This window comes from Pimephales promelas, chromosome 21 (assembly GCF_988280905.1).
Source record: "Pimephales promelas chromosome 21, fPimPro1.hap1.1, whole genome shotgun sequence".
NCBI lineage: Eukaryota > Metazoa > Chordata > Actinopteri > Cypriniformes > Leuciscidae > Pimephales > Pimephales promelas.
In genome coordinates, this window is record NC_142789.1 from 15,007,882 (window position 1) to 15,033,256 (window position 25,375).

Below are 25,375 nucleotides of genomic sequence, written 5' to 3' on the forward strand. Positions count from 1 at the left end.
GGAGAGGCAGGGTGACAACTTAGATACGTTTTAGACTATATTTTTGGAGGGAAAAGCCAAGTGTTCATGCTCGCATTGGTAGTTGCACTGGCTTTAGCGGCTCTAACTTAACTTTTCCATGTCATTCATCTGATGATGGACGTCTCATGAGATTTATTTTTAGCACAACTGGGCTGTATAGGTTATTGATTCCCTTGATCTTGCTTATAAATTACGATTCAGTCATTAACCTACCGTGATCACGCAAAGAGGTCTGCGTGGTGGCCCGTTCAGGATTACAACCATGACAACCAACATACAATATAAATAATTACGCTGTGTATGTACAAATGAATGATTTAGGAGGGAAATACTGCTCCCATAACGTAGCAACAACTATATTTACAGCAATGTTAAATGTAAATTTTAACTTCATAAAATGAAACCGGAGATAGTTCTTTTTCTTATTATAGAGATTATAGTCATTTTTACTATTTTTTATCTCTTTTTTCAGTTTTGAATGGACTTTATTTTGTGTAGTGCTATGGACCATTTTATATGCATGTCCTGAATAAAGATATGACGATGATGATGATGATGATGATGATGATGATGATGATGATGAGTTAGAGTGAACTTCATAAATACGATCCATAACTGTTCGGATTCAATTCAGTGTATATATATATATATATATATATATATATGAATGCATGTGAATTTATGTATGCCTATGCATTATACAAACACATATGCATAACCCTAAACCATTTTTAATAATATAATATTATAATATTTTACCATAAGTTAGCTAACAACGTGAAGTGTTGGTCACGTAAGCTATCGCTGCAATTAACCTATTATCTTCCAAAAAACATTTACTAGACCTGGCTACATAACATATAACTACAGACTAGATTCTCGAGAGGTCGGCTAATGTGTGTAAAAGAAAAAAATACAGTAATTTCATTAATTTACCAGCGAACGTACTTCGGAAGCACTGAAAATGAATGGAGTTCAATGCTGGAACTATCAGTGGTTGGAACTAATGGGCGGGTCCATGACACGCGTTACTTCCGCATTCCTGAGTTACAATGGAGGTCTATGGCAATGTCAGAACTCTCTCAATACATGGCTCTGGAACAAGTAATGTACATCACGTTTTCACAAATTCGTGTTTGTACTTTACACTGCGTTTTCAGGCCCCCCAAAAATTGTTGTTGTCATGTAAATGACTGACCAAAACCCATAAAAAGTTTTCAGATTTTTGTTGAAAATGGTCTCATGTAGGCTAAATAGTATATTTTAGTAAAAGCTGTTACCAGTCTATGGTTGTTACGCTATCACTTCCTGGATTGTGTTGTTAATTTGTACCAAAAGACTTTTGCTTCATCATTGCTTCATCAAGTAAATAGTCTAATTAAAAAATAATATTATAATTTTAACATTTGATTCGAAAAGTGAATGTAAAAAATTAAAGTTAAAACCTTAAGCATTCATAATTTAGAAAAAGTCAATAATTGGGATTCAGTAATTCAATGAAATGCATAGCAACATTATACACATACAGTATAAACAATAGACAATCACTTTGGAAAAAAAAAATGATGCATTGAATATTGACTGATAAACTCTAATATCACTTGACAATAAATCTGCAAAAGTTTTGGCCAACAGAAAGTTGAACTTGGTGATCTGTGTTTAACTCTGGGTCCATGTTAGTAAAATTACTTAAAGATCTGTAAATATATTTAGGGACCTCCTTAATAAAAGCCATGTTCAAATAATTACACTTATCACAATGTTCATCTAAATTCTACTCGTCTTGAATCAGGACCCTAAAATAGCATCCAGCTGGTGTCACACTTGAAATACCACGTTCCTAAAGTGAGTAAGGCAGTTACTTGGATGTGTTTACTGGGGTAATAAATGTTATCATCTAGACACCATCTTTTCAACACGCAGCTCTGCAAATGACCCATTTGCCCTGTTGTGACATACAATAACAATGAACCCAAGTGAAGACACCATTTCTATTTTGTTCTTTCAACCTCAACCACACTTCTCAACCAATATTTACAACCCAACAGAGAGTTCAACAGAACCCGCTCGTCAAACACGCCCACCGGCAGCGGATTCCAGACCCCCTCCTTCTTCCCACTCATACTTTTAAAGCTAATTGTGGCGGCGATGGCTGTAAATTTCACACAGTAAAATGTGAAGCATGTCTCTGTATTGCTGTGGTGATGTCAGACTCCAGCTGCTGTGGAGCCTTGACCTTCTAACACCAAAGTCTTCAGGATACGCACCATGTTCATATACAAGGCTGTACTATTCAGATGCTCAGACTTAAAATTTCAATGCTAACACACCTAATACTGAAAAATGCACTGAACTGACATGTTCCCTATCAGTGGAGAAATATTCTACAGTTTGAGCCTTACATTCATGTACTGTTGGCCATTTAATTACTTAAGTGACACCTCCTATTTAGACTGTGCATTGTGTTTTCATACAGTAAACAGAGCCTTTTCACAGACTGTGATGACACTAGGGCAGGGGTGTCCAAATTTGGTCCTGGAGGGCCACTGTCCTGCAGTGTTTAGTTCCAGCCTGCCTCAACACACCTGTAAGTTTTTAGTATGCCTAATGACCTTCAAGCTAATCAAGACCTTGATTAGCCGTTTCAGGTGCGTTTATTTGGAGTTGGAGCTAAACTCTGCAGGACAAAATTTGGATTTTGAGCAAAAAGCTGAGAAAATTACATTCTTGTCAAAAACTATATTCAGATCAGATTCCGTATGATCAAAACATAGATTAACAAATCGTTTTTTAGAGTGTAGATCAACACCCCCAGTGCTTCATAGTCCTATAGCTCGTTCTGAGTCGACATTTCATTCAGTGACATTAGGCTGTTTTGATTTATATGCCGACCAATTTTACATATGCATATGATAGGGGATTATCACGCTTCCAGGTTTCATGGGCGGGATTTGTCAACTTTGTGCTTTGTCCACTTCTGACGCAGTTCAACAATGGCCAAAACGAAGGCTATAGATGTCATACGCCTTATTCACGGCAGCGCCATCTTTGATTTTTAGTGAGAATGAAAGCGAGGCTGTGAGGGATAGACTTGCATCTCTTCAATGGGCTGTACTGTTATTTAATGTGTTTTCAGATTGTTCTGCTTATGAAACACTGGAAAAATATCCTTCCAAGAAATTTCAGTTGACAAAAAAGTCCCGACAATGTAAGCTGTGGAAAATTGTTAGAATCTAGGAGCTTTATTCAGCTTTTTACAGCGGATGCCATTGGAAACACGGTAAGTCTATCACTCACAGCCTCACTTTCATACCTGTCATGGCGCTGCTCTGAATAAGGTCTATTGCTCTGTTCCACTTTGTAAATCGAATCAACAACGCCAACCATACCTAAGTTTTCATGGATTCCCGACTGAATTGAGTGGAAGAATTGGATTAAAGTGGTTCGCTGGGATGAAGGTCCAAACTTTAAAATAAAACAAGGTAGCACTTTTGTTTGTAGCCTGCACTTTAGTGAATCAGACTAATTTACCAGTGATGCCGTATAAATAAACTTAGTGTAGTCTGTCATCAGTTCGCCAGAGTAATCGGTGATTCAACGGAAGTGGCAGTGCGCAATGATCACTGAATGCGGAAGTACTGCGGATCAGCGTGATAATCCCCTATTGCATATGGTATTGCTTGTTTCGGCATCTTCTTCGCATGTGTTTTGATGAGGAGATTCAGTAATCTATCAGTATATGCCTAATAGCACCCCCTATACCGTATAACAGTAAAATCACGGAAAGCCAGAAATTTTAGTCAATGGTGGGAAAAGATAGCCTGGATAAAACCAGATCATTCTCAGTTGTAACTGAGATATGGTCTGGCAAAGCGTCATAGACAAATCATTTCCAGAGGGGCATCACCAGCGGACGTCGCGGGTAGATCTAAAACCAATCAGACCGATGAAGGAAATGATGTATGCGGAACGGCGGCCATATAGTTTTTAACCAAAAGGAAACGTTCAAATCGCTTAAAAACAGACGCGATAGCTGATTCGAGCGAGTGAGGCTACAAAATCTCCTTCGAAATCACAGCGCTGTCGTCATCGTGTAAAGCCCGCCCCAACGTTTCTGATTGGTGCCGCGATTTCTGCGGACTGGAAATGGGTTTGAATGAGCTCTTTGACAGACTAACTTTCAGAGCAAATCTAAATTTGCCGGAAGTTGTCTGGGTTTTCCCAGGCTAGGGAAAAGAGTTAAGAGTCGAGGAATCGAATCGAAATTAGTCATTCTCTTAAAGCAACGAGCCAACCGGCTGATAATAGATTTATTCACTTGCCATGTCAAATTTAACTCCGGTTTGGCATTAATGGGTGTTAAATTTGGACGCTTAATACAGCAATTACACAGCAGAGACATTGAAATCATATTCACTGTCTCTCCAAGACAATCAGCATGAACATCTATAGAGTCAATTTCTGGAACTCTTTATTAGACTTGAAGCTTTGGGTTTTATTTTCTCTGACGATCTATGATGAGGGTTGAATGTACAATTAAAACTTACAACTGTGGCCGTTATCCAGTACAATTATGCGATGCGTCATGCCAGAAGATCCAATACTAATTTCCGAGAAAGGCACTCTCCAAATAAACCTGATTTACCCCTGAACATTTTCATTGACCCCATATAAAACATCTTTATGTCCCTGGTAGTTCTTAATGTAAATGTTGAAGGTATTTCCTCAGGAGCCATTTACATGTAGTAGATCATTCATTCAGCTTTATTAATAGACTTGGGTGCTTTGGATAGTCACCAAATCTTGTTTTAGCAAGCAACACTTGTTTCCATAAGGCCACGTTTTTTTGGATTCAGTTCACATATATTTATGTCATAAACTTACACAGTTTGAGAAGTAACGTGATGTTGTTCATTTTTTAGTTGGCTTCATCAATCACTCGTCACAATCCCTGACTATATCTCCAGTTTGGCTGCATGTATTCGCATCTGCTGTGCAAAGTAAAGCATATTTATATTCCAACATTCGAATTCTGGCCAGCAGCACTGAAGGACTCCAAAAATAAAAATCTCATTAGAGTAATAGACTTGAAAATGCTCCATTAAAAGATAATTATGTTTGCTTGATGAGAGCAGTAAATTAACACAAAAAGAAACAGTTGTCAAGATCTGAAACAATAACTGAATGGAGTTTTCAGCACAAAGAGATCTATCCAACCATGTAAATGGCCAATGATTAACCAGCTGGGACCCTTCAACCTAATTTAGTTTCTAAACATCAACACATAAGAATGTAACTGATTTGCAAATTTTAAAATGTATTTGATCCCTCCCAGAATGCACCATTAAAACACATTTGATTGTATTTTAAAATAAGAAATTATCGCAAAAATTAACTCCAATAAGCATGATCAGGAGGACCCATACAAATCTGCTTATTAACACGAACATTGCTGTAATATTACAGTAATATACACTCACCTAACGGATTATTAGGAACACCTGTACAATTTCTCATTAATGCAATTATCTAATCAACCAATCACATGGCAGTTGCTTCAATGCATTTAGGGGTGTGGTCCTGGTCAAGACAATCTCCTGAACACCAAACTGAATGTCAGAATGGGAAAGAAAGGTGATTTAAGCAATTTTGAGCGTGTCATGGTTGTTGGTGCCAGACGAGCCGGTCTGAGTATTTCACAATCTGCTCAGTTACTGGGATTTTTATGCACAACCATTTCTAGGGTTTACAAAGAATGGTGTGAAAAGGGAAAAACATCCAGTATGCAGCAGTCCTGTGGGCAAAATGCCTTGTTGATGCTAGAGGTCAGAGGAGAATGGGCGACTGATTCAAGCTGATAGAAGAGCAACTTTGACTGAAATAACCACTCGTTACAACCGAGGTATGCAGCAAAGCATTTGTGAAGCCACAACACACACAACATTGATACAGATGGGCTACAACAGCAGAAGACCCCACCGGGTACCACTCATCTCCACTACAAATAGGAAAAAGAGGCTACAATTTGCAAGAGCTCACCAAAATTGGACAATTGAAGACTGGAAAAATGTTGCCTGGTCTTATGAGTCTCGATTTCTGTTGAGACATTCAGATGGTAGAGTCAGAATTTGGCGTAAACCGAGTGAGAACATGGATCCATCATGCCTTGTTACCACTGTGTAGGCTGGTGGTGGTGGTGTAATGGTGTGGGAGATGTTTTCTTGGCACACTTTCAGCCTCTTAGTGCAAATTGGGCCTTGTTTAAATGCAACGGCCTACCTGAGCATTGTTTCTGACTATGTCCATCCCTTTATGGCCACCATGTACCCACGGCCGCATTAACCATAGGGCTAGGCGGGGCTTAAGCCCCGGGGCCCAAGCAAGGAGGGGGCCCGTGATTGGCTGTGGAGCAGATACTGCAAGCCATCTGATTACCAAAGCCTTACCACGCAACGTCCCCCACAAATTATCCCTGTTATTTAGTTGCACTTTGCCTTATATTCCATGCATTATCATGGAATCATTATCATTAATAGAGACGTTCGCAAAGACCCACCTTTTTTAGGTACTATGTGACGACGGGCCACGAGCCAGGCGGCTCTCGCGAGTCACGCACATCATGTTCTCATGCACTCACGCAGTGAAAAATACTTCGTGGGGCAAAGACTAACGTTACACCGAGTGATTACGAGAGAGAGTTCAGAGCAGCTTACTGTTGATATGAAACAAAGTCTCAACTTTCAAATATTTTCATTTAAGTAATTTAAACATTACCGTTTTCAAGTTCATGTCCACCGACTGACAGCTTTGTTGTCGGACAAAGTTGCGTATTCGGCGTTATGATTGGCCAGGCCACCTGTCAATCAAACCCCCGTAGGCATGCAGGGCCAACGGCTCTGAGCAGGGCATGGTAAATTGAAACGTCAGGTTTTAATTTGATATGACAAATATATTTATTCTATATTTAACTTGTGAACGACCGACCTGCTGCTGCACGTAGGCCTATAGATGATTGCTGCCTGCGCCTTATTAGAATAGGTTATACATCAACCAATAAATCGCCTTTACTCTTCTCTTCATTCTAATCTAGTCTATTCTTAAAACACAGCGTCATCATCGACCCCACAAACTTTCGGTAAGTTTGAATATTAACTTGATGGATGTATAATTTTGCTTTTTGTGCTTGATTAAACTCTATATTCGCCTAAAGGACTGGCGATAATATATCTGGTAGAAATATTTAAATTTTGCTGCGCCATCATGATGTAAGTTTATTATTTAAACGCGTTTTTAAACGTTGTGGTTTGGATACAAATTATTTCAAACTGCTCAGGCACAGTGAGCAGCGGGAGAATTTATTTTGTAAATGCTGGTTTTGAGACCAAGGTGAACCATAGACTGTGGTGAACTTGAGACGGTTTTGCACAGCGCACTTGAATCCGACTCTGAGGTCTCAAAGTGACAGACGCTGCTAATAAAGCTGCTGTCGCCATGTGTGTCAATAATGTTAATCAAACATCAGAAAGAAAGTAATTTACTGCATTTGACTGAATTACAAAATTAACAAGAATGAATGTTGAATTTATAGTGAAAACCATGTATTGTATATTTGATTACTTTATATAATATTATTCAGTGCTTTAAGTTTTTCATAGGTCGATTTATTGTGCCTTTGTTCTATTTTAATTTGTGACTCTTGTCATCAGTAAGCTTGAGATTATTTTCTTAAGCTACTATTATTTTTTGGTGATATTGAAATTGGTCAAAATAATTATGAAATTTTAGTCAATACATTTTGATATGATAAAAAAATCATGTTAAAAGTAACATAACTTAACTGTGAAGTATATCATAGATGGATAAAATGACTCGTAGGCTATAATAATATAACATTTAGCTCATGTAGTTGGTGACCTAAAGTGGTGGGGGGGCCCTGCAGTAACTCATAGCCCCGGGGCCCAGTGAGCTCTTAATACGGCCCTGCATGTACCCATCCTCTGATGGCTACTTCCAGCAGGATAATGCACAATGTCACAAAGCTCAAATAATTTCAAATTGGTTTCTTGAACATGACAATGAGTTCACTGTACTAAAATGGCCCCCACAGTCACCAGATCTCAACCCAATAGAGCATCTTTGGGATGTGATGGAACGGGAGCTTCGTGCCCTGGATGTGCATCAACTGCAAGATGCTATCGTTTCAATATAGGCCAACATTTCTAAAGAATGCTTTCAGCACCTTGTTGAATCAATGCCACATAGAATTAAGGCAGTTCTGAAGGCAAAGGGGGTCAAACACAGTATTAGTATGATGTTCCAAATAATCCTTTAGGTGAGTGTAATACTGCAAGACGAGCAATCGATAACTGAGACACAAGAAGGCACCAGCTGCGTTAATATGAAACAAGAGAGAGTGAGTCGGCAGTGTGATATGAGAGAAATTAGCCAGTTTCAGTCTGGATGAATGGACTGATATACAGCGTTGCCATGGACGAAGGTGAATATTTGGAAATATTACACTGCTGAATGTCACAATCAGAAGAGTATTACAGAGAGGTGTATAATAGGAATTTAGATGATCCTGTCACTCCACACACAGTACAAATACACATTTAGCTTGATATTATTTCATAGCTTGTCATCCAGGTGAAAATACTCTGTATTAGATTATATTATTATTGTCTTTCTGATCTTAATTTAACAAATTATGGAATATCTATGGGCTTGATGACTGGCACATTGTTTCAGTCAACTCTGAACATTTAATTTAGCTTGTCTTAACCTCATCGGTTACGTCGTCCTTTGGAGTTTACCTCTGTTTTTGTCATTAGAGCCATAATTTCATGCAACATTAGGTGTGTAATTGTGTGTTAAATAACAAGGGTGAACAGAGATCATTTTGTTAATGAATGCAACATGGATAATGACAAACATACAAAAAAGCAACTTAAACAGTGACGCTCATTCTCTTAATGCTATGAAGGAAATTAAGCCCTATATCATCTTAAAGATTTAGAAATAACTGCTTGAAACGCATTTGTAAAATGTTTGTAATAAATAGAAGAAAGCAACTGAATAAAGTGCTTTAATTCTGGTTTTAGTTGTTGTTTCGCACTGAGACACCTGGGCTTCATCCAGGCAGTTGTGAAGTGAAAGAGCAATAATTATTTATCATTTTCATATGTCAGGCCTCCAGAAGGCAGCATTAGCAAGTCATTTAGCTAAAGACAGAGGAGCAGCCCAGCCTCAAACAACACATTCACATAATTTGGCTCTGCATGCTAAATAGCTTAAAAATTTCATCCCATATAATAGAACAATCCTTAAATGTGTCGCAAGGACTTGAATAAGTGATTCTAATCTAAGCTAATTCATTATCAAACCAATTAATTTACTCATCCCCATGTCATCCAAGATGTCCATGTCTTTCTTTCTTCAGTCGAAAAGTAATGAAGGATTTTGATGAAAACATTCCAGGATTTTTCTCCATATAATGCACTTTACTGGGTGGGCACCAAATGGTTCCAGGTCCAAAAGACAGTTTCAGTGCAAACTGCAAACTGTTCAAAGGGCTTTAAACGATCCCAGACGATGAATAGGGGTCTTATCAAGCGAAACAATAGGTCATTTAAAATAAATAAATAAATAACAAAGTTTAAGCTTTATAAGCTCAAATGCTTGCCTTGCTCTGTTCTGTGTGACTCTCCTGTTCAAACTCGTTCATCAAAATAAACAAATCTTTTTCCGAGTCAATTCGTTCATTTCGTTTGTTGAATGAAACAAATGACTCGAAAAAAGATTAATTCATTTTGATGAACGAGTTCGAACTGGAGAGTCACGAACGTGCATCAGAACAGAGTAAGGCGAGTATTTGAGCTTATAAAACTTAAACTTTGTTATTTATTTATTAAATGAACGATCGTTTCACTAGATAAGACCCTTATTAATCATCTGGAATCGTTTAAAGCCCTTTGAACAGTTTGCAGTTTGTACTGAAACTGTCTTTTGGACCTTGAACCGTTTGGTATTGGTTACCAGTGAAGTGCATCATATGGAGAAAAATGCTGGAATGTTTTCATCAAAACCTTCATTTCTTTTTGACTGAAGAAAGAAAGACATATCTTGGATGACATGGGGGTGAGTAAATTATCAGCAAAAGTTTTTTTTTTTTTAAAGTGAACTACTCCTTTAAACTTAATTCTTTAAAGGCACCTGAATCAGTGAATCATTTTCTGAGCAAACTGATTCATTAGTGAACCAACTAAAAAAAAAAAACTAGAATAATTCTTGTAAACAATTTAATTGAGATGAAAACAGTAAAAAATAACAACTTTTATCTATATTTTGCTAAAAAAAAAAAAAAGACCTAAATGCTGCAATGGCATCAGATTCAGTAAATAATTCTCATTTTATCTCATTTTCAAGACTGATTCACTAACAAACCAATTTATAAATGACTAAAAAACATTTTAATTGAGATGAAAACAGTTACAAATAGCAATGTTTAACTAAATATTTTGCTGTAAAAAGTGAAATTCAATGAAACAGTTGAAAACAGTCATTAATAGCAGTGTTTGACAGTGATTATTAGTGTGCTATTATTGCGCTGCAAAAAAGATAAATACAAAGCAGCACAGGAACTTCAGGAAATCAGTTAATCATTTTCTGAGCAAACAGATTCACTACAGCATAGGACCCGCACATACAATTAAAACCTACATTCCCATTGGGGGTAGTTTGTTACTAGACAAATTTCTGTTTTGAAAACTATTATCAGCACACTGAAAATCACAACTTTTAGTTATTTGCTCTCCACCAGCTTGAGCCAGCCTGTTCTTTATGATTTTATTCCCACCAAACTATAGAGTATCAACAATGCCTCATAAATCAGCGTGGTGACAATATGGGTTTAGTAAATCCCATCATGTGTGGACACATTGGTTGAACATCCCTGCTGTTTGGGGTGAATGCCAGATGTCTGTGTTTTCTGCAACAACAACAAAAAAGCCCCTGTAAGGCATTACTAACCCAGCTAAGGTGACCGGAAGGGCAAATACCAACAACTGTCCAGGACATACCAAGCTTTTTAAAGACATCCATATGAAACATGGTCATGGTCATGCGAAACAGATGTTTTATTGGGTGAGGTGGGGACAACGGGTTTCCTTGGGTCAGTGAGTGTTTCCTGTCTGCCTCAGCCTCATATCTAGTTCATCATCCTGTGAGCCGCCTCACTCAGCACAGGAATGAGAGTCAGCATGCACAAATTTGATATGTGGAATATTCCCATCATTGACGTTTACAGCTCTCCACTGCAGAGCAGAGATTTGCTCCCTATTGCTTTTCAGACTTTCATTTGAGATAAAATGTTGCAGTGCACCTTTGAGGACAGGTCGAGAGTGGAAATTGCTGCAGTCAGTCAAGAGAGCGCTAATAAAACATACTACAGTTTACCATAGTACTACAATTTGTTTTGACATGGTATGTTTTAGGCTACCAGGCTACAAAAGAACGATTCAAAAAAGAGTGATCAATTTCTTAATTCATTTACAAAGTAAATGTTTCAATGTGCTTCCGTTGAACCTGTTGAAATACGTCAGTGAATTCTTAAATGTAGTTTCAAATGTTTTATTTTTAAATAATTTGGTCACACTAATGTGATCACAATATTGACCCATCTAAAAACCAACCTTTTCTATCATTTTGCCTTGTGTAATAATCTAAAATACTGACTTGTACACAGTACAAAGCACACTTCATGCACTGTGTTCACTTTAATATTTCACTAAGGACTTATATGATAAATAATTAGCCAAGATTGAATGATATGATACTACACTCTTAGAAAAAAGGGGTTCTATATATGAAGCATGGGGTTCTTTACTCAACTCTAAAGAACCTTTTATGCTAAAAAAAAGGTTCTATAATGACAAGAAAGAACCCCATTTTGCACAAAGGTTCTTTATAGGCTATTATTCATTCATATATTACATTATTCTGCAAAAGGTAGTTGTAATTATATTATTGTTTATTAAACTGTTAATATCACATTTTAATCTGAAAAACTGAAATGGCACTCTTCATGTGATATTGATTTACTACATAAAATGATATAAATATATACATTTTCTAACCCCCATATCTTGAATTTTGTGATCATTCACAAGCATTCATAAATGCATTTTTGGGTCTTGATGTTTGCCAATAATATGAAATATGTAATCCGGAAAGGACAAAACAAATGATAACGAATGAACCCAAAAGGTTCCACATAGAACTTTTTTTTTCCTGGTTACAAAGAACCCTAAAGGGTTCTGTATAGAACCTTTTCTTCTAAGTGTACTATTATTTTTATTACTATTACCTGTTTTCATTATTTTAAGTAAAAATGCTTTGCAAAACAAAATGAAGACAGTAAGTAAAAAAGTAAAACAGTCCTAAGGGTAAACACAAGGCCGTTCCAGGTCACACATGAAACAAAACTGCTGTGAATACAGGAACATAGTTCACGTTTTGACCAAGTGATTATTTAAAAGAATAAGTTGTCCCAAAATTAAGATCCTGAAGAATTGTCAAGCAGCTGCACTCATATATAATGCTTTCAAAGGCAGCATGTTGATCAAAAATACAGTAAAAACAGTCATACAGTGAAACTCTCCTTGTGTTCCAAAAAAGCAACAAAAAAAAAACAATGCACGTATGGTTTTGGAACGACATGAGGCTAAAGCAAAAATAATTGTATCTTTTGAGAGAATTAAAAATCAATAGAAACCAGCACAATATTCCACAATCTCAACATGTGCTGGACTATTACATAAGCTCAGTTCTTCGAATGCCATTTATATTTCCAGTTAAACGCTTCTGGGTACATTCAACGACACACATGAGCCATGGACTGGATAGAATATGAGGGCAGGAGTGTGCAGTCAGTCAGTGTGGCCCAAAACACCTGTGTCACCTTGATGCTACAGGACTCTCCATCAATACCAATCATCAACAGGGTGCAGGGGAGGAGGCGGCTTTGAACGACACTGCCTCTCCCTTTCCTCTCTCTCTCGCTCACTCTCTCCGCCATGGCAGGAGGAAGGGATCAATGCCGTGAATGCTCCTCCCCTCCTTGCTCACTACTCTCATTATTATAGCCCATGAATAGTCAATAACAAACCAACAGGCAGGAAATGAAGGAGAAGATGCTTAGTTCAATGCCTGGAGTGAGTTCTTTTTCTGGAGAACTGGTTCTAACCATGTGAGACGGACTTATTTTGTTGCTGAGGATTATAGAAACTTACTTTTATTCTATTTGGATTCTCTTTTTGGACTTAACAGCCATGGAGCCATTGGTTTAATACTGCGGTTGTAAAATTTCACCAACCTGTGAGGAGCTGAAACTGTGGAGAAGCCAGAACATTCTCCGAAGGCTGTGTTATAAATATAAGACCCAGCTTTTCGTCCAGGAGCAGTGTGCAGATGAACCGGTGTGGAGGGAAGCACATGGTCAGCTAAGAGTGTGTGTTTTTCCGTCAGGTCGTCGCTGCAGTCTTTTGCGAGCGCTTCAGAGAGAGCCGCACACAGTGGAATAACTGGGAGAATGTTTCTCTGGGCTGGAAGCAAAGGAGCTCAAGGATCTGGAAGTGAGAGAAGGTAAAGTACAATAACTCAACTAACTAACTAAACCACATGTGACAACACTAACCTTTAATTATCTCTATGAGGACAAGAGGCTGCATGTTTGAGTTCATGTTGATTTTAAGTACAGACTGAAAAAATAATTAGGAAAAAACAGTTCAATTCTGATTACAAATGTGTATTAATATATTATAAATAACGGTTTGTTTGTTTTTTACTTAAAAATGTGTAGATATTAAATTATTTCATTTTACAGGCAATAACCGATAAATGGCTGATCTAAAAATGTGTCTAAAAAAGTGAAACAATAAAACTAAAATCTAAAGTCAATTGCTACAAGTGTTACTTAAATATTAACTATAAGTGAGTGATGGATGTCATCACAAAATCACAATTAACATGCACAATTAAATAGTGACTGATACATTTACAACAACAGCACCACCAATAATAATAATACAAATGATCATTATTTTTTAAACAACAACTAATATCAACCAACAATTGCATCCCAAAGTGCAACGTTTTATGAAAAAAAAAACACCAACTCTCATTTAGAACCAATATATAGTTTAATGCAAAGAAATTCACTCGCCATATTTACTTTTGTTTTGCACTGATTTAGCAGTTTAATTTCAGAGTCAGAAAACACACATTTTAATAATCAAACTAATCTTGGATTCTGACTGATGACAGGAAGTGTGTTATTATGACTTTGTAACGCTTTTGACCACTGTACTCACAGTAATTATCAAAAGGTCACTGATAAAGATAGACAGGTTAGACAGCTTGCCTTCACACCCATGCATAATCTTCAAAAGCAATATGACCTGCTGTCAAAACATGATTAAAGAATCATGAGCTAAATATTTGGAAAGGAACTAACTATGCATATGTAACAGGACAGTAGCACTTATCTGTGTCACTGTCCAAGTTTCTGAACCAAACCTAATTCATTCTGGCTCTCCAACCTATTTTTTAAGTCATAAGGACTGGTAAAATGAATCTTGAAGCAACATTTTGTTATATTAGGTTTGGCACACACCAGGTCTTCATTAATCCTTGTGTATTTGTACTTCTGTTATGTAATTTAAGCAGGACCATTTATCAGAAGATTCGTGGGTATGATGTTTTGGAGAAGAGGAGGACAGTCACAGCGCTGAAGGCTGGAGAGGACAGAGCCATTCTCTTAGGCCTCAGCATGATCCTTTGCTCTGCCATGATGTACTTTGTGTTGGGCATCACAATGGTGCGCTCTTACTCAGACAGGTAAAAATAACCAGACACCCTTAGGGGAACAAAACTGTACAAAAGTACATTGAAACTATAGAATCAAAGGTGCAGTCAGTCATTTATCCTCATTCAAAAGTTGAGTTAAAATGAATAGCAATTGAGTAATAAGTTTAAGTTCATAATTTCTGCAATGGTAGCAGTAATTTAACTTTCGAAGAAAAAAAAAAAACACTGAGTACACCTTTAAATAAATATGTTAATGTTCTTCAATGTCATCGTTTTTGAAAAACATTGGAACTTTTTTTAAGTGCAATGTATTCCTTAAAATCTTTAAATATATGTTTCTCATAATGTATATTGTATTCTACTCCATTCTAATTAGTGTTATTCTATTCTGTATGTGAACGTTTTTTATTTATTTTTTTTACAGGTGGTTCTTAAGTCTTCTACTATATTCTATTTGTTTTATTTGATTGTTTTCTTTTTTCTAAATGCTTGTGATTGCAGTTGTTTCTCATTTCTACTGTATTCTATTCGATTTGCACACTTCTATTCTAATTTTTTTTTGTTCTGTTCTATTCTGTTTTTGATAAACATCCAAATCAAAAGCATTCACAATGTCTTTATTCTATATTAATTTGATTTTGTTTTGTTATATGATACTCTATTCTGCTCGTGAATGCTTTCATTTCTTCTTTAGAACCTTTACACTTTTCTGAGATTGGGGCACAGAAGTGAACTACAGCAGGGTAAAATTCTATAGCATATATTTGTGCATTATAATAGTCTTAAACAGAACAATTCTAAAAAATATATTATATAAAATGAAGGTTTTATTTTATTTTGATGGCACCTTTGCCATTTTGCTGACTATAACGTTGCACCTACATGTCTACTAACTCCTATCAGAGTTTTAGTTGAGTAGACTGGTAGGGTTAGGGATAGAATAAGTTGACATGTAGTTGCAAAGTTACTTCTAATCAGTTGAACGTATGTTGGAGGAGCATCACGATAAAGTTAGCAGATACACAGACTGTCTAATACTTAAATGAGATTTAGATGACAGGTAGTTGCTTGCTTATAGTCAACAGATTGTTCAAAAGGGACCATCGAAATAAAGTGTTACCAAAATTAACAGCACCCTCTCAGGATATTATAAAAAAGTACAATGTTATAAAATGTACATAAAATACAAAAAAAATAAAAATTCTAGATTTGTTATTTGAAATGGGTCAGCAGCACAGTCTCTGAAAAGGGTCCATTCTATTATGAACAGAACTGCATTTTTTCAGCATAATTCATGTTGTTCTCCTCAGCTGGTTATGAAATGTTGACATGTCCACACTGATACCACGCATTAACAGATTCCATCCTTGTTTGAACGTAAATCACAGATTGGCTAACATTACAGCTTAATCTTCCAAATAACCACTGACCTACGATAGATTGCACACATACAAGAGTTGGCATACACTGCAGTCAAAGGCAATTAGGGGCAGCTGAGGCTTTGGAACAGCCAAAGAACACAAGGCCTGTTATTCATAGAGTAGGAGACAAGAGCCCTGGCACAAAGACAACTACAGTACTAACATGCAATCGGCCGCCACATCAGAGGGCCAAATTCAGCCAAATCACCCCAGTGCATATGAAGAGTATCCCTGATGTTCAAATATTGTGCGTAATGTGAAACAGCTAAAAAATAAAAGCAGCTTTAATTACAGAACTTGTTGCAAAAGGCCGTTCAAGCAAAATCATCAAGACAGCTGTGTCCATTTTAGTTGCATTTCTGTCTGGAAATATGGTCACTTTAACTCACTTTAACCCTTTAACAACTCACCTTTCACCAGTCACAACTCTCCACGGGTTAAGGTTCACATTAAGTCAAGTGTGATCCGTCCTTCTCCTGGAGATCTACCTCCCTTTCATTTCATTTCAACTGTAGTCAAACACACTTGAACGAGCTACAAGGAACATTTGAAGACATCCTGTCTTGGCACATCTTGTGTGATAAATGTATATAATGCAATTACAAATGATTTCTGAACTTTTTTCCACTTCCGTCCCTATTCATTCTCTCTCAGCGTTTGGACAGAGGAGTCAAACTGCACAGTACTGAACTCCGGTATAGTTGCTGAGATTAACTGCAGCTACAGTTGCGGCTCAGAGTGCCGGAAGAGCTCCAGGTATCCCTGTCTTCAGGTATACGTCAGTCTGAACTCCACCGGGAAAGTTCTGCGACTGTCATACAACGAGGAGGCCTATGAGGCCAACCCTGAGGTACAGCACCTTTAGTCATATGGATAAACTTTAGGGATATATCACTGCATGGGCAGTTCTTCTGTGACACTATGTTGTAAAAGCACACATTTGTCTGAAAGGGATACTTCACCTTTGGAAAAGATGAATGTGTATTTAAAATGGGTCATTTAATGGTGCGTTCACACCGGACACGAATAGCGAGTTATTTCAAAGTTAAGTCAACGCAAAGACGTGTTACGCGCGAAAAAATTCCTGAAGTGGAGAGCATGGCGCGGTAGATGTGAATTGAGCATCTGGCAAGTTAAGCGTGAATGATTTATTTAGTTCTATTTGTGCATTCACGCGTTTGCCGCGAATTCACGCTTGCCGCCCTAGTTGAAAAATCTAAACTTTGGCGTCAATTCGCGCAACGTAAACCAATCATGAGCCTAGCTGCTTGCTCACGTGGTGAAGTATCTGGATGCTTTAATAAATTGTTTTGTAATATGACTAAATGCCTGGTGTGGTTCTAATGCACAACAAAGCAAATATTTCATCTCCTGGAGCGAGCAAATGGTGAAACTCGCCAAACGGTTCGCCTCGACGATGATCCCCACGCCGCTGCTCTGCTCTCCAGAGCAAATACAGAGCGGTGACTCTCTCGATGAAAACTCGATCAACAGAAAAAAAGATGGCCGCCAATGAGTTTTGATTCTGACGCGCGTACATTTCAATTCAAACTTTTGTTTTTACACGTGTCAATTTCACTCTTGATGTGCGAATGGACTCAAAGTGTTCAAGTGTATAACTAGACGTGGTAGGCGTGAATTTAACGCGCTATTCGTGTCTGGTGTGAACAAACAGTAAGTAGAAGAAATGTGAAATTATTTTTGAATTTGGAGCTTTCTAGACTGAGAAAAGCCAGAAAATGTATTTTTGGCTTATGTGGATGAAAGACAACAACTCCCAGAATGCACTTGCTTCACTGCCCTTGGAGGCCATGCCTACCGGTGACAGAGCGAAGAAGTTAAACAACAAGTCTAGGCTACTAGTGAGTCTCCGTGATGAGTCTGCCCGAAAATGTGTTTTGAGATCGCGATGTTAAAACGCACATCAACCGATCACTTTTTTAACGTTCATGTAAACATTACATTCAAATTCACCGATCGGAATGAATTCAGTTAGATTTAAACAAAAGGTGTACATGTAAACAATGAATGCCGACTGCAGAAAGCAAAAGCTGAATCCCGAACATCGATGGCCGGACATGTCAGGGAAAAAGAGGATTGTAACCTCTGGCCAGATTTTTTCCAGACAAAAACTACATAAATCTCTCATCTCAGGGGGATATAAAGGTGGAAAGCATGGTAATTTAACATGGTAAAGGTTTTCTACTAATAAAAAGCATAATGCTAAATCCTGAAGTATCCCTTTAAGGATCCATTTACCTAATTTGAATTAAATTATTTTTGTTGGCGTAACCCAATGTGGTCAGGCTGATTGTCCTTGAATAAAACCAGTTTATTTAGATAAATTACCACACAAATATATTGTTTAGGTTACTCAAACAAAATATTTTGTCAGTTCCTCATTAGTACATGTCTTAACTCATCATTAGCTCATAGTAAAGATATTATTAATTTAGGTATTAGTACATGATTAATGTAAAGTGTTTCCCAAAATTGACTCTTTTTGTGAATAAAAAGTATATACTTTTGAGTTTAGCACACTCAAAAGTAAGCTTTTGTTGTGGTCTTTCATGCGGAGAACACTCCTAATCATTTTTGCATTTTGATACATTTATTATAATGGCTAAACATATCCATTTAGCTAAATGTTCTATTTCTGTCTTTTTAAAATTTTACAATAGGGCCTTTTACAATCACACCAGAGGAAAGGTTTCACCGTTCCAATTGGCCGTTGATTGGCCGAACGCATCTGTTGGTGGCTAGTTCCTATAACTGAGTTATAGCTACCTGGTGCCAAAGCCCCTAATGTTGTTGGAGATGGAAATATAAATAATGCAATTTCACCAGGTTATATATTGATAAATAACTCAAATACCATTCAGGACATCGGTCTCACACACATAAAGCATGTCTTTTCTATTCACGTTTGTATTTCTGAACTGAATCCTTCGCCAAAACACAACGTGTTGTGGGGAATATTAGCCGATAGTGTGCACAGATCCACACTTATTGAAAATCAGTGGGGCCTTTTCGCATAGTCTTTCCAACATACTTTGCTTTGGGACATACTTATTCTAATCTCACATATTAAGGATGCAGGGTAAAATGATCAAATCACAATTTGTCCCCAAGAAGATATGACAGTGCAATTTCTGAGAATGATAAATGACCACTACACAAATTGAACTAGGCTGAACTGAATTGTTTCAAGTAAATGCATTTCCTTCTTTCCCATCAGTGTTTTTACATCCCAAAGTGCCGCAAGGATCACACACTGATGCACACTATTGTGATGAACATCTCTGAGCGACTGAAAACAAACACACAGGTTTTGTGTTACTACGACCCCTCAGAGCAGCAGGACAGTGTCCTCCTGACACGTCTCTATGGACGCGGGGCTATCATTAGCTCCCTCCTCTGGCCCACGTGCACGCTGGTGGGGGGCACGCTCATCATCGGACTGGTCAAGCTCACTCAGTACCTGTCCTTCTTGTGTGAGCAGATCGGCCGCATTAAAAGGTGAGACTGACGGTGTGCAGACGGATACCTCAGACCGGTGAGGCCGGTGCTTTTGAGAGAGATCTAATCGCTGTGTTCCTTGCAGGATGGGGCTCTACCCCCTAACAAGAGCTTCTCACAACAACGTCAGCACTCGGAAGTATAATGGCGGCATCCAGGATGGGGTTTGATTGTGAACGGAGAAAGCAATGTGCAAATTTGTCAATGGACCTTTTTTTCTACCATTCTGCCATACAGCAACAGTGTTTTCACTTTCATGTGCTCTTGCTCTGCTGTTCCATCTGCCTTGTTAACCTTTCCTGGTTGTGTTGGCAAGGCTGAAGTGTTGAGAATGAGAACTTCGTGTAACATTGAGAGATCAATAGAGCCCCTAGTGGTCGTAGTTGGATGTTCCTACAATCAGACTGGGTCAGGTCCAATCCTAATGCTCAAGGGTCAAAATACACAGTCATGTTATGGGGTCTCGATTACACTTTCTGACCACCGGATCGCAGAGACTCCATTCCAAGATGCTACTGTGTAGTGATATGTCTCAACCATCTGACACTTATGTAATTACAGAAATTAAAAGTAGTTTACACTACTTCCTTCAGCAGAGACTGCTGTCATTGATGGCTCTTTGACAAACACCTGTGGAGCAACTCAAAGCCAAAGTTCATTTGTTGATCACTATACTGTAACTCTTAAAGGGAAAGATCACCAAAAATGAAAATGACATAATTTTCTCGCCCTCATGTTAGACCTGTATAAATTTCTTTCTTCTATGGAACACAAAATATGTTTTGAATGAACGTTGGGGTCCAACAACACTGGACCCCATAGACTTTAGACAAAAAACAGATTCAGTTTTTTCCAAAATGTCCTCTTACGTGTTCCGCAGAAGAAAGTACTCGTACTATTCTGAAAGATTTGTGTTTATTTCCACTTCAAGATGAATTACTTGTATTACTAATTAGTTTATCGCCTTAGATAAATGCATCTGCTAAATGAATAAATGTCAAGGAAGTCATCCAGGTTTGGAACGCCATGAAGGTGAGCAGATGATGACAAAACTTTATTTTTTTGGGTAACTGTCCCTTTAAATGTTGATTTTCTTTTTGTTTTGTTTTGTTTTTCAGATGAAATTCAGTCTGGTCCATTTTTTAGCAGACCCAATAGCTGTGTAACAAAATCTAGTGTTCTATCTAGTTAGTCAGCATTAAGTCATTATATACAGTACACAAAGTGAAGGATGGTGTTGTAATCGCAAATTGCAATGCACTCTCAGAAAAAAAAAAACGGTACAAAAGCTGTCACTGGGGCTGTACCTCTTCAAAAGGTACACTTTTGTACCCAAAGGCTGCATATTGGTACCATAGTGGTACCTATTTGCACCTAAAATGTACATATTAGCACTTACAATGTACATATTAGCACATAAAATATGCATATGGCCACCTAAAATGGACATATTATCTCATGAAATGGACATTTAGCACCTAAAATTTACATATTAACACCTAAAAAACATGTTAATACTGACAATGTACATATTAGCTCTTGAAATGGACATATTAGCACCTAAAATGTACATTTAACACTTAAAATGTACATAATTTAGGACCTAAAATGGACATATTAGCTCCCGAAATGGACATATTAGCACCTAAAATGTACATATTAACACTTAAAATGTATTAACGACTAAAATGTACTTATTAGCACCTAAAATGTACATATTAACAGCTAAAATGTACATATTAGCTCATGAAATGGACATATTAGCACCTAAAATGGACAAAAGATTACCTTTTGAAAAGGTACAGCCCCAGTGACAGCTTTTGTACCTTTTTTCTGAGAGTGTGGGTTGTTCAGACAGGAAGTGATCTAAACCAGCTAGACAAGACAGTGGTATTGAACAGAATGCAACATGCATTTTAAAACTTAAACTTCTTAAAGCTTCTTTGGGACATCCAGTCATGAAGTCATCCATCTCTTACAGTCATATAGACAAGTTTAAAAAATGGTGCAAAAGGGGAAACAAACACTGTATGTGAATGGCACGCAAGGCAGTATTTCAGGAACATTGCTACAGCGTTTCTATTGAATCATTTATACTGTAACTTCAGTTAGGCACTGCATTCTGTATTTTGTTAACATTGTTTTTTTTTCCCCAGAGAGAAATCATTTTTTGTTGGCCATTAATCGGGAATTCATGTATTGTCGGTTGTAGATGTATGGATGGATGTAATTCCTCACTTGCACTGAATGATGGTGGACTGAATGATTTGTAGAGTTTTGCACAGAGAGAAACAACAGTGCCTCATTTTTTAGATGATATCTACGTTGAATTAACAAATTCATTAGCAGTTCTCCAACATATCTATCATCTGATATTATTCTTTGAATAGGGGAACCTGGGGCTATTTGTCCCGGGGGTTGTTCATTTACACAGATGCTTGTATTCGGTAGCAGTGGTTGTGTATGTTGGTTTCAAACATCTTGTTTAAAACCCTCCAAAGGTTAAAAAATAAAATAAAATATATATTTCTTATAGTTATTGGGTAAACAACTAAACAATAAAAACACAATATTTTTAAGGCAAGATATAATAGATTTTCAACAAAAAGTTTGTCATTCAACAATGATGTTTGATTGGGGCAAGATGTCATATACAGTATATTATTTTGCAGCAAAAACAACAGTTTGATATTTTATATTTGTCATTTTATTATTTTTTTTAAAGCCTATAAGTTTTGGCAAGTTCTAATGTGACAACATGCCCCATAGAGTGAAGAAAAGGTAAACGTTCCCTTGGAAAACAAGACATTTCTTTTAACATACATTGTGGGACAACATACCCCAATAGGAGAACAAGTTAAAACAATGAATCTCTTTTACTGGCCATCAACAATGAATAAGATCTACGTTTTGTAGACAATATTTTAAGTATTCAGGTAAATATTTACTGGAGTAAAGTGAGAAATCTAGCTTGAGTATCCTATATAAAACATACAGTGCCAGTCATAAATATCAATGTTGTTTTTAAAAGCAATGAATATGTCGAAAGATGTCAACATAACAAACGGATACTGATCGATATAGGCTGTTTTTATTACACCTTCAGCCACAAATGAGATGTGTTTTATGCTCATTGTTGTCTAACTGATTTGTTTTTCTCAAGACAATCTCAGTTGGTGAAATGTGTTTCAGTGTCAATATGTTTTAATGAATATTAAGATTTACAAGGAAAGCAGCAGAAACTGTAACCCTTGTACTTTGCTGGATTATTAGCATACAGTGTCCAGGTCATCTTGTGTGAGTTTGTAACCAGCACATGGAGCAGCGGAACTGATTTGACTGTCCTTGGGAGATGGATTTGGCCTGAATAGCTTCTTGAGAGGAGCAGCTTTTTAAAGTGCAATCAGGTGACTGGCTGTGATGAATCAGAATCAGTCTGACATGAATCAGTCTAGCCCTCCTCAACCCCCTCCCCCTACACACTTACACACACACTTACACACACACGCACACACGCACACACGCACACACACACACACCTTTCAACCCTCGCTGATGAAATACTCATAAATAGAGAGTTCTACTGTTGTTTACCCACCAAAGGAGGGGTTTTTCCTTTTAAATAGGTTTAATTGTTAGGAAAAGATCAAAGGCGTGATTGAACACCATCATGATGTCTATTTTTTATGATCCATTAGGGACAAATAAGCCAGTGGGGTAAGACCCAGATTATGGCCATGTGTTTTTTTTTTTTTTTCCTTTGTCTGATTTGGTTTGCAGTGACACACTATTGGTCCTCCTCGGCACAGGCTGATGGGATGTGTCTGGTGGAGAGTTTTATTGGTGATGTGAATGAGATATCGCTCATAACGCCAGATTAACAGCCTGTCAAAATGATGGGATATGGAAATGAAATTCACTAGGTCATTAGCTGCTTTGAAGATGACACGTTGTTTTAAAGCCTCTAGTCAAACATTTCCACATTATACATCAAATGAAAATGTATCATTTTAAAGCATGGAACACAAGTTGATATAGTCTTTTCTTCACTGTTTTGATGTATATTCGAGCGCAACGGCTTCTCGAACAAGAACAAAAATGTTGGTTGGGAACTGATTGAACCGTAAGAAGTTGGGCAATAACTAAATTGAGGCAGATCTGAATGTCAGTTTGCAGTCATATGTGGAGGATATTTATGCAGCGTTCCAGGCAGGTTTTTTAGCACAAAAATCATGACTTCAAACCACGACTCACGACTTTGTAGCATTCCAGTCACACCAATACCTAAGCGCAAGGAATTGTGGTAGCTAGATGTAAACAAACATTTTACGGGGCCTTACGGGGCTTATGCGCATTTGTAATAATTTCTGTCGCCAAAGGTGCTTACTGCTTGTTTATTTGAGGGAAATGGAGGTGGAAAAACAACGCTGTTATGGAAAAAATAAACTGTTATGACTTTTATTTGACTTTATTTTTTATTTGGAAAGGTATTTGGTATTAATTTATCCTTGCACTCAATGGACTGAAAACTAGTGAACGTATTGTCCTAAAGTGTATTCTCACCGTGTACCGCCTGCAGAAACTCTGCACCCATAGGGGCTGCCATTGTTGTTTTGTATGGTTTTGCAGGCTATGTGACGTCAGAGTTCGGAACTGGGAATACATCGATCTAGTACGAGTTCACGGGTGGAAAGTCACGGGTTTGACTACCGTTCCAGTGCACTTTTACGGATATAAGTTTGGAAAAAACACGGGTTACACGTTGCCTGGAATGCGGCATTAGTCCCACACTCTCTCGAGACAAACGGAAAGAAGATAACAGACATCGTTTTGAGGGGGAGGGGAGGTGGTCGTTTTTTTTCTTTTTTTAAATTAAAGAATACGAGTGCGCGTGGATTTTTTTAAAATAAAACCTGCACAGATAAATCATTTATGAAATCTTTAGAATCTGTAAAAATAATAAGAATTGTCCATTTTAATTTCATCGTGATTTTAAAGGGCCTTAATTAAATGATCAATTATATAATTTTACCTTTTTAAATACAACTTATTTGTGCAGTATGCAGCCATTTGCAATTGTCTATTTTTGGTAGCACATTGTTTGTAGATTGTATTTAAACACAATCTTAATTATTTACAGATTTGTCATAATTATAATTAGGAATGAACCAATATTATTCTGCCAGACACGGATAAGCAAATAAATGTCCAATATTAAAACTATGTTTTTCTGAATAATATAAATCTAAATAAATATAAATCACTTTACAATAAGGTTCATTAGTTAATGTACAGTATTAACTAACATGAAGTAACTAAAAGCAATCCATTTGTTAGTGTATTTGTTAATCTTTGTTAACATTATTTAATAAAAATACGGCTGTGCATTGTTAATGTTAGTTCACATTTTATTAAATAATGTTAACAAGTGTCACATGTTAGGAGGACCAAAGCAAGAGGCAGTTTGACAATATTTAATAGATGACAAACAGTTCATGGGAAAATAACACAGGTGGCCACAAGGCATCTAAATCCAACAGAAAGTCTCT

The 25,375-nt window shown here is 37.2% G+C and overlaps 1 protein-coding gene across 2 annotated transcripts in view; it reads left to right on the forward strand.

Moving 5' to 3' along the window:
• Positions 1-22,183, forward strand: part of s100p (S100 calcium binding protein P) — a 32,136-nt gene extending 9,953 nt beyond the window's left edge. The window contains exons 2-6 of one of the 2 annotated variants that reach the window (XM_039673241.2): positions 13,546-13,662; positions 14,743-14,916; positions 16,962-17,157; positions 19,546-19,826; positions 19,912-22,183. In XM_039673241.2, the coding sequence (XP_039529175.1) occupies positions 13,610-13,662; positions 14,743-14,916; positions 16,962-17,157; positions 19,546-19,826; positions 19,912-19,996 (789 nt within the window). In that variant the 5' untranslated portion in view covers positions 13,546-13,609 and the 3' untranslated portion in view covers positions 19,997-22,183. Of the gene's footprint in view, positions 1-12,907; positions 13,663-14,742; positions 14,917-16,961; positions 17,158-19,545; positions 19,827-19,911 lie in introns of those variants that run through there. The other variant, XM_039673239.2, reaches the window with a different exon arrangement.
• The last annotated feature ends 3,192 nt before the right edge of the window (positions 22,184-25,375 follow it).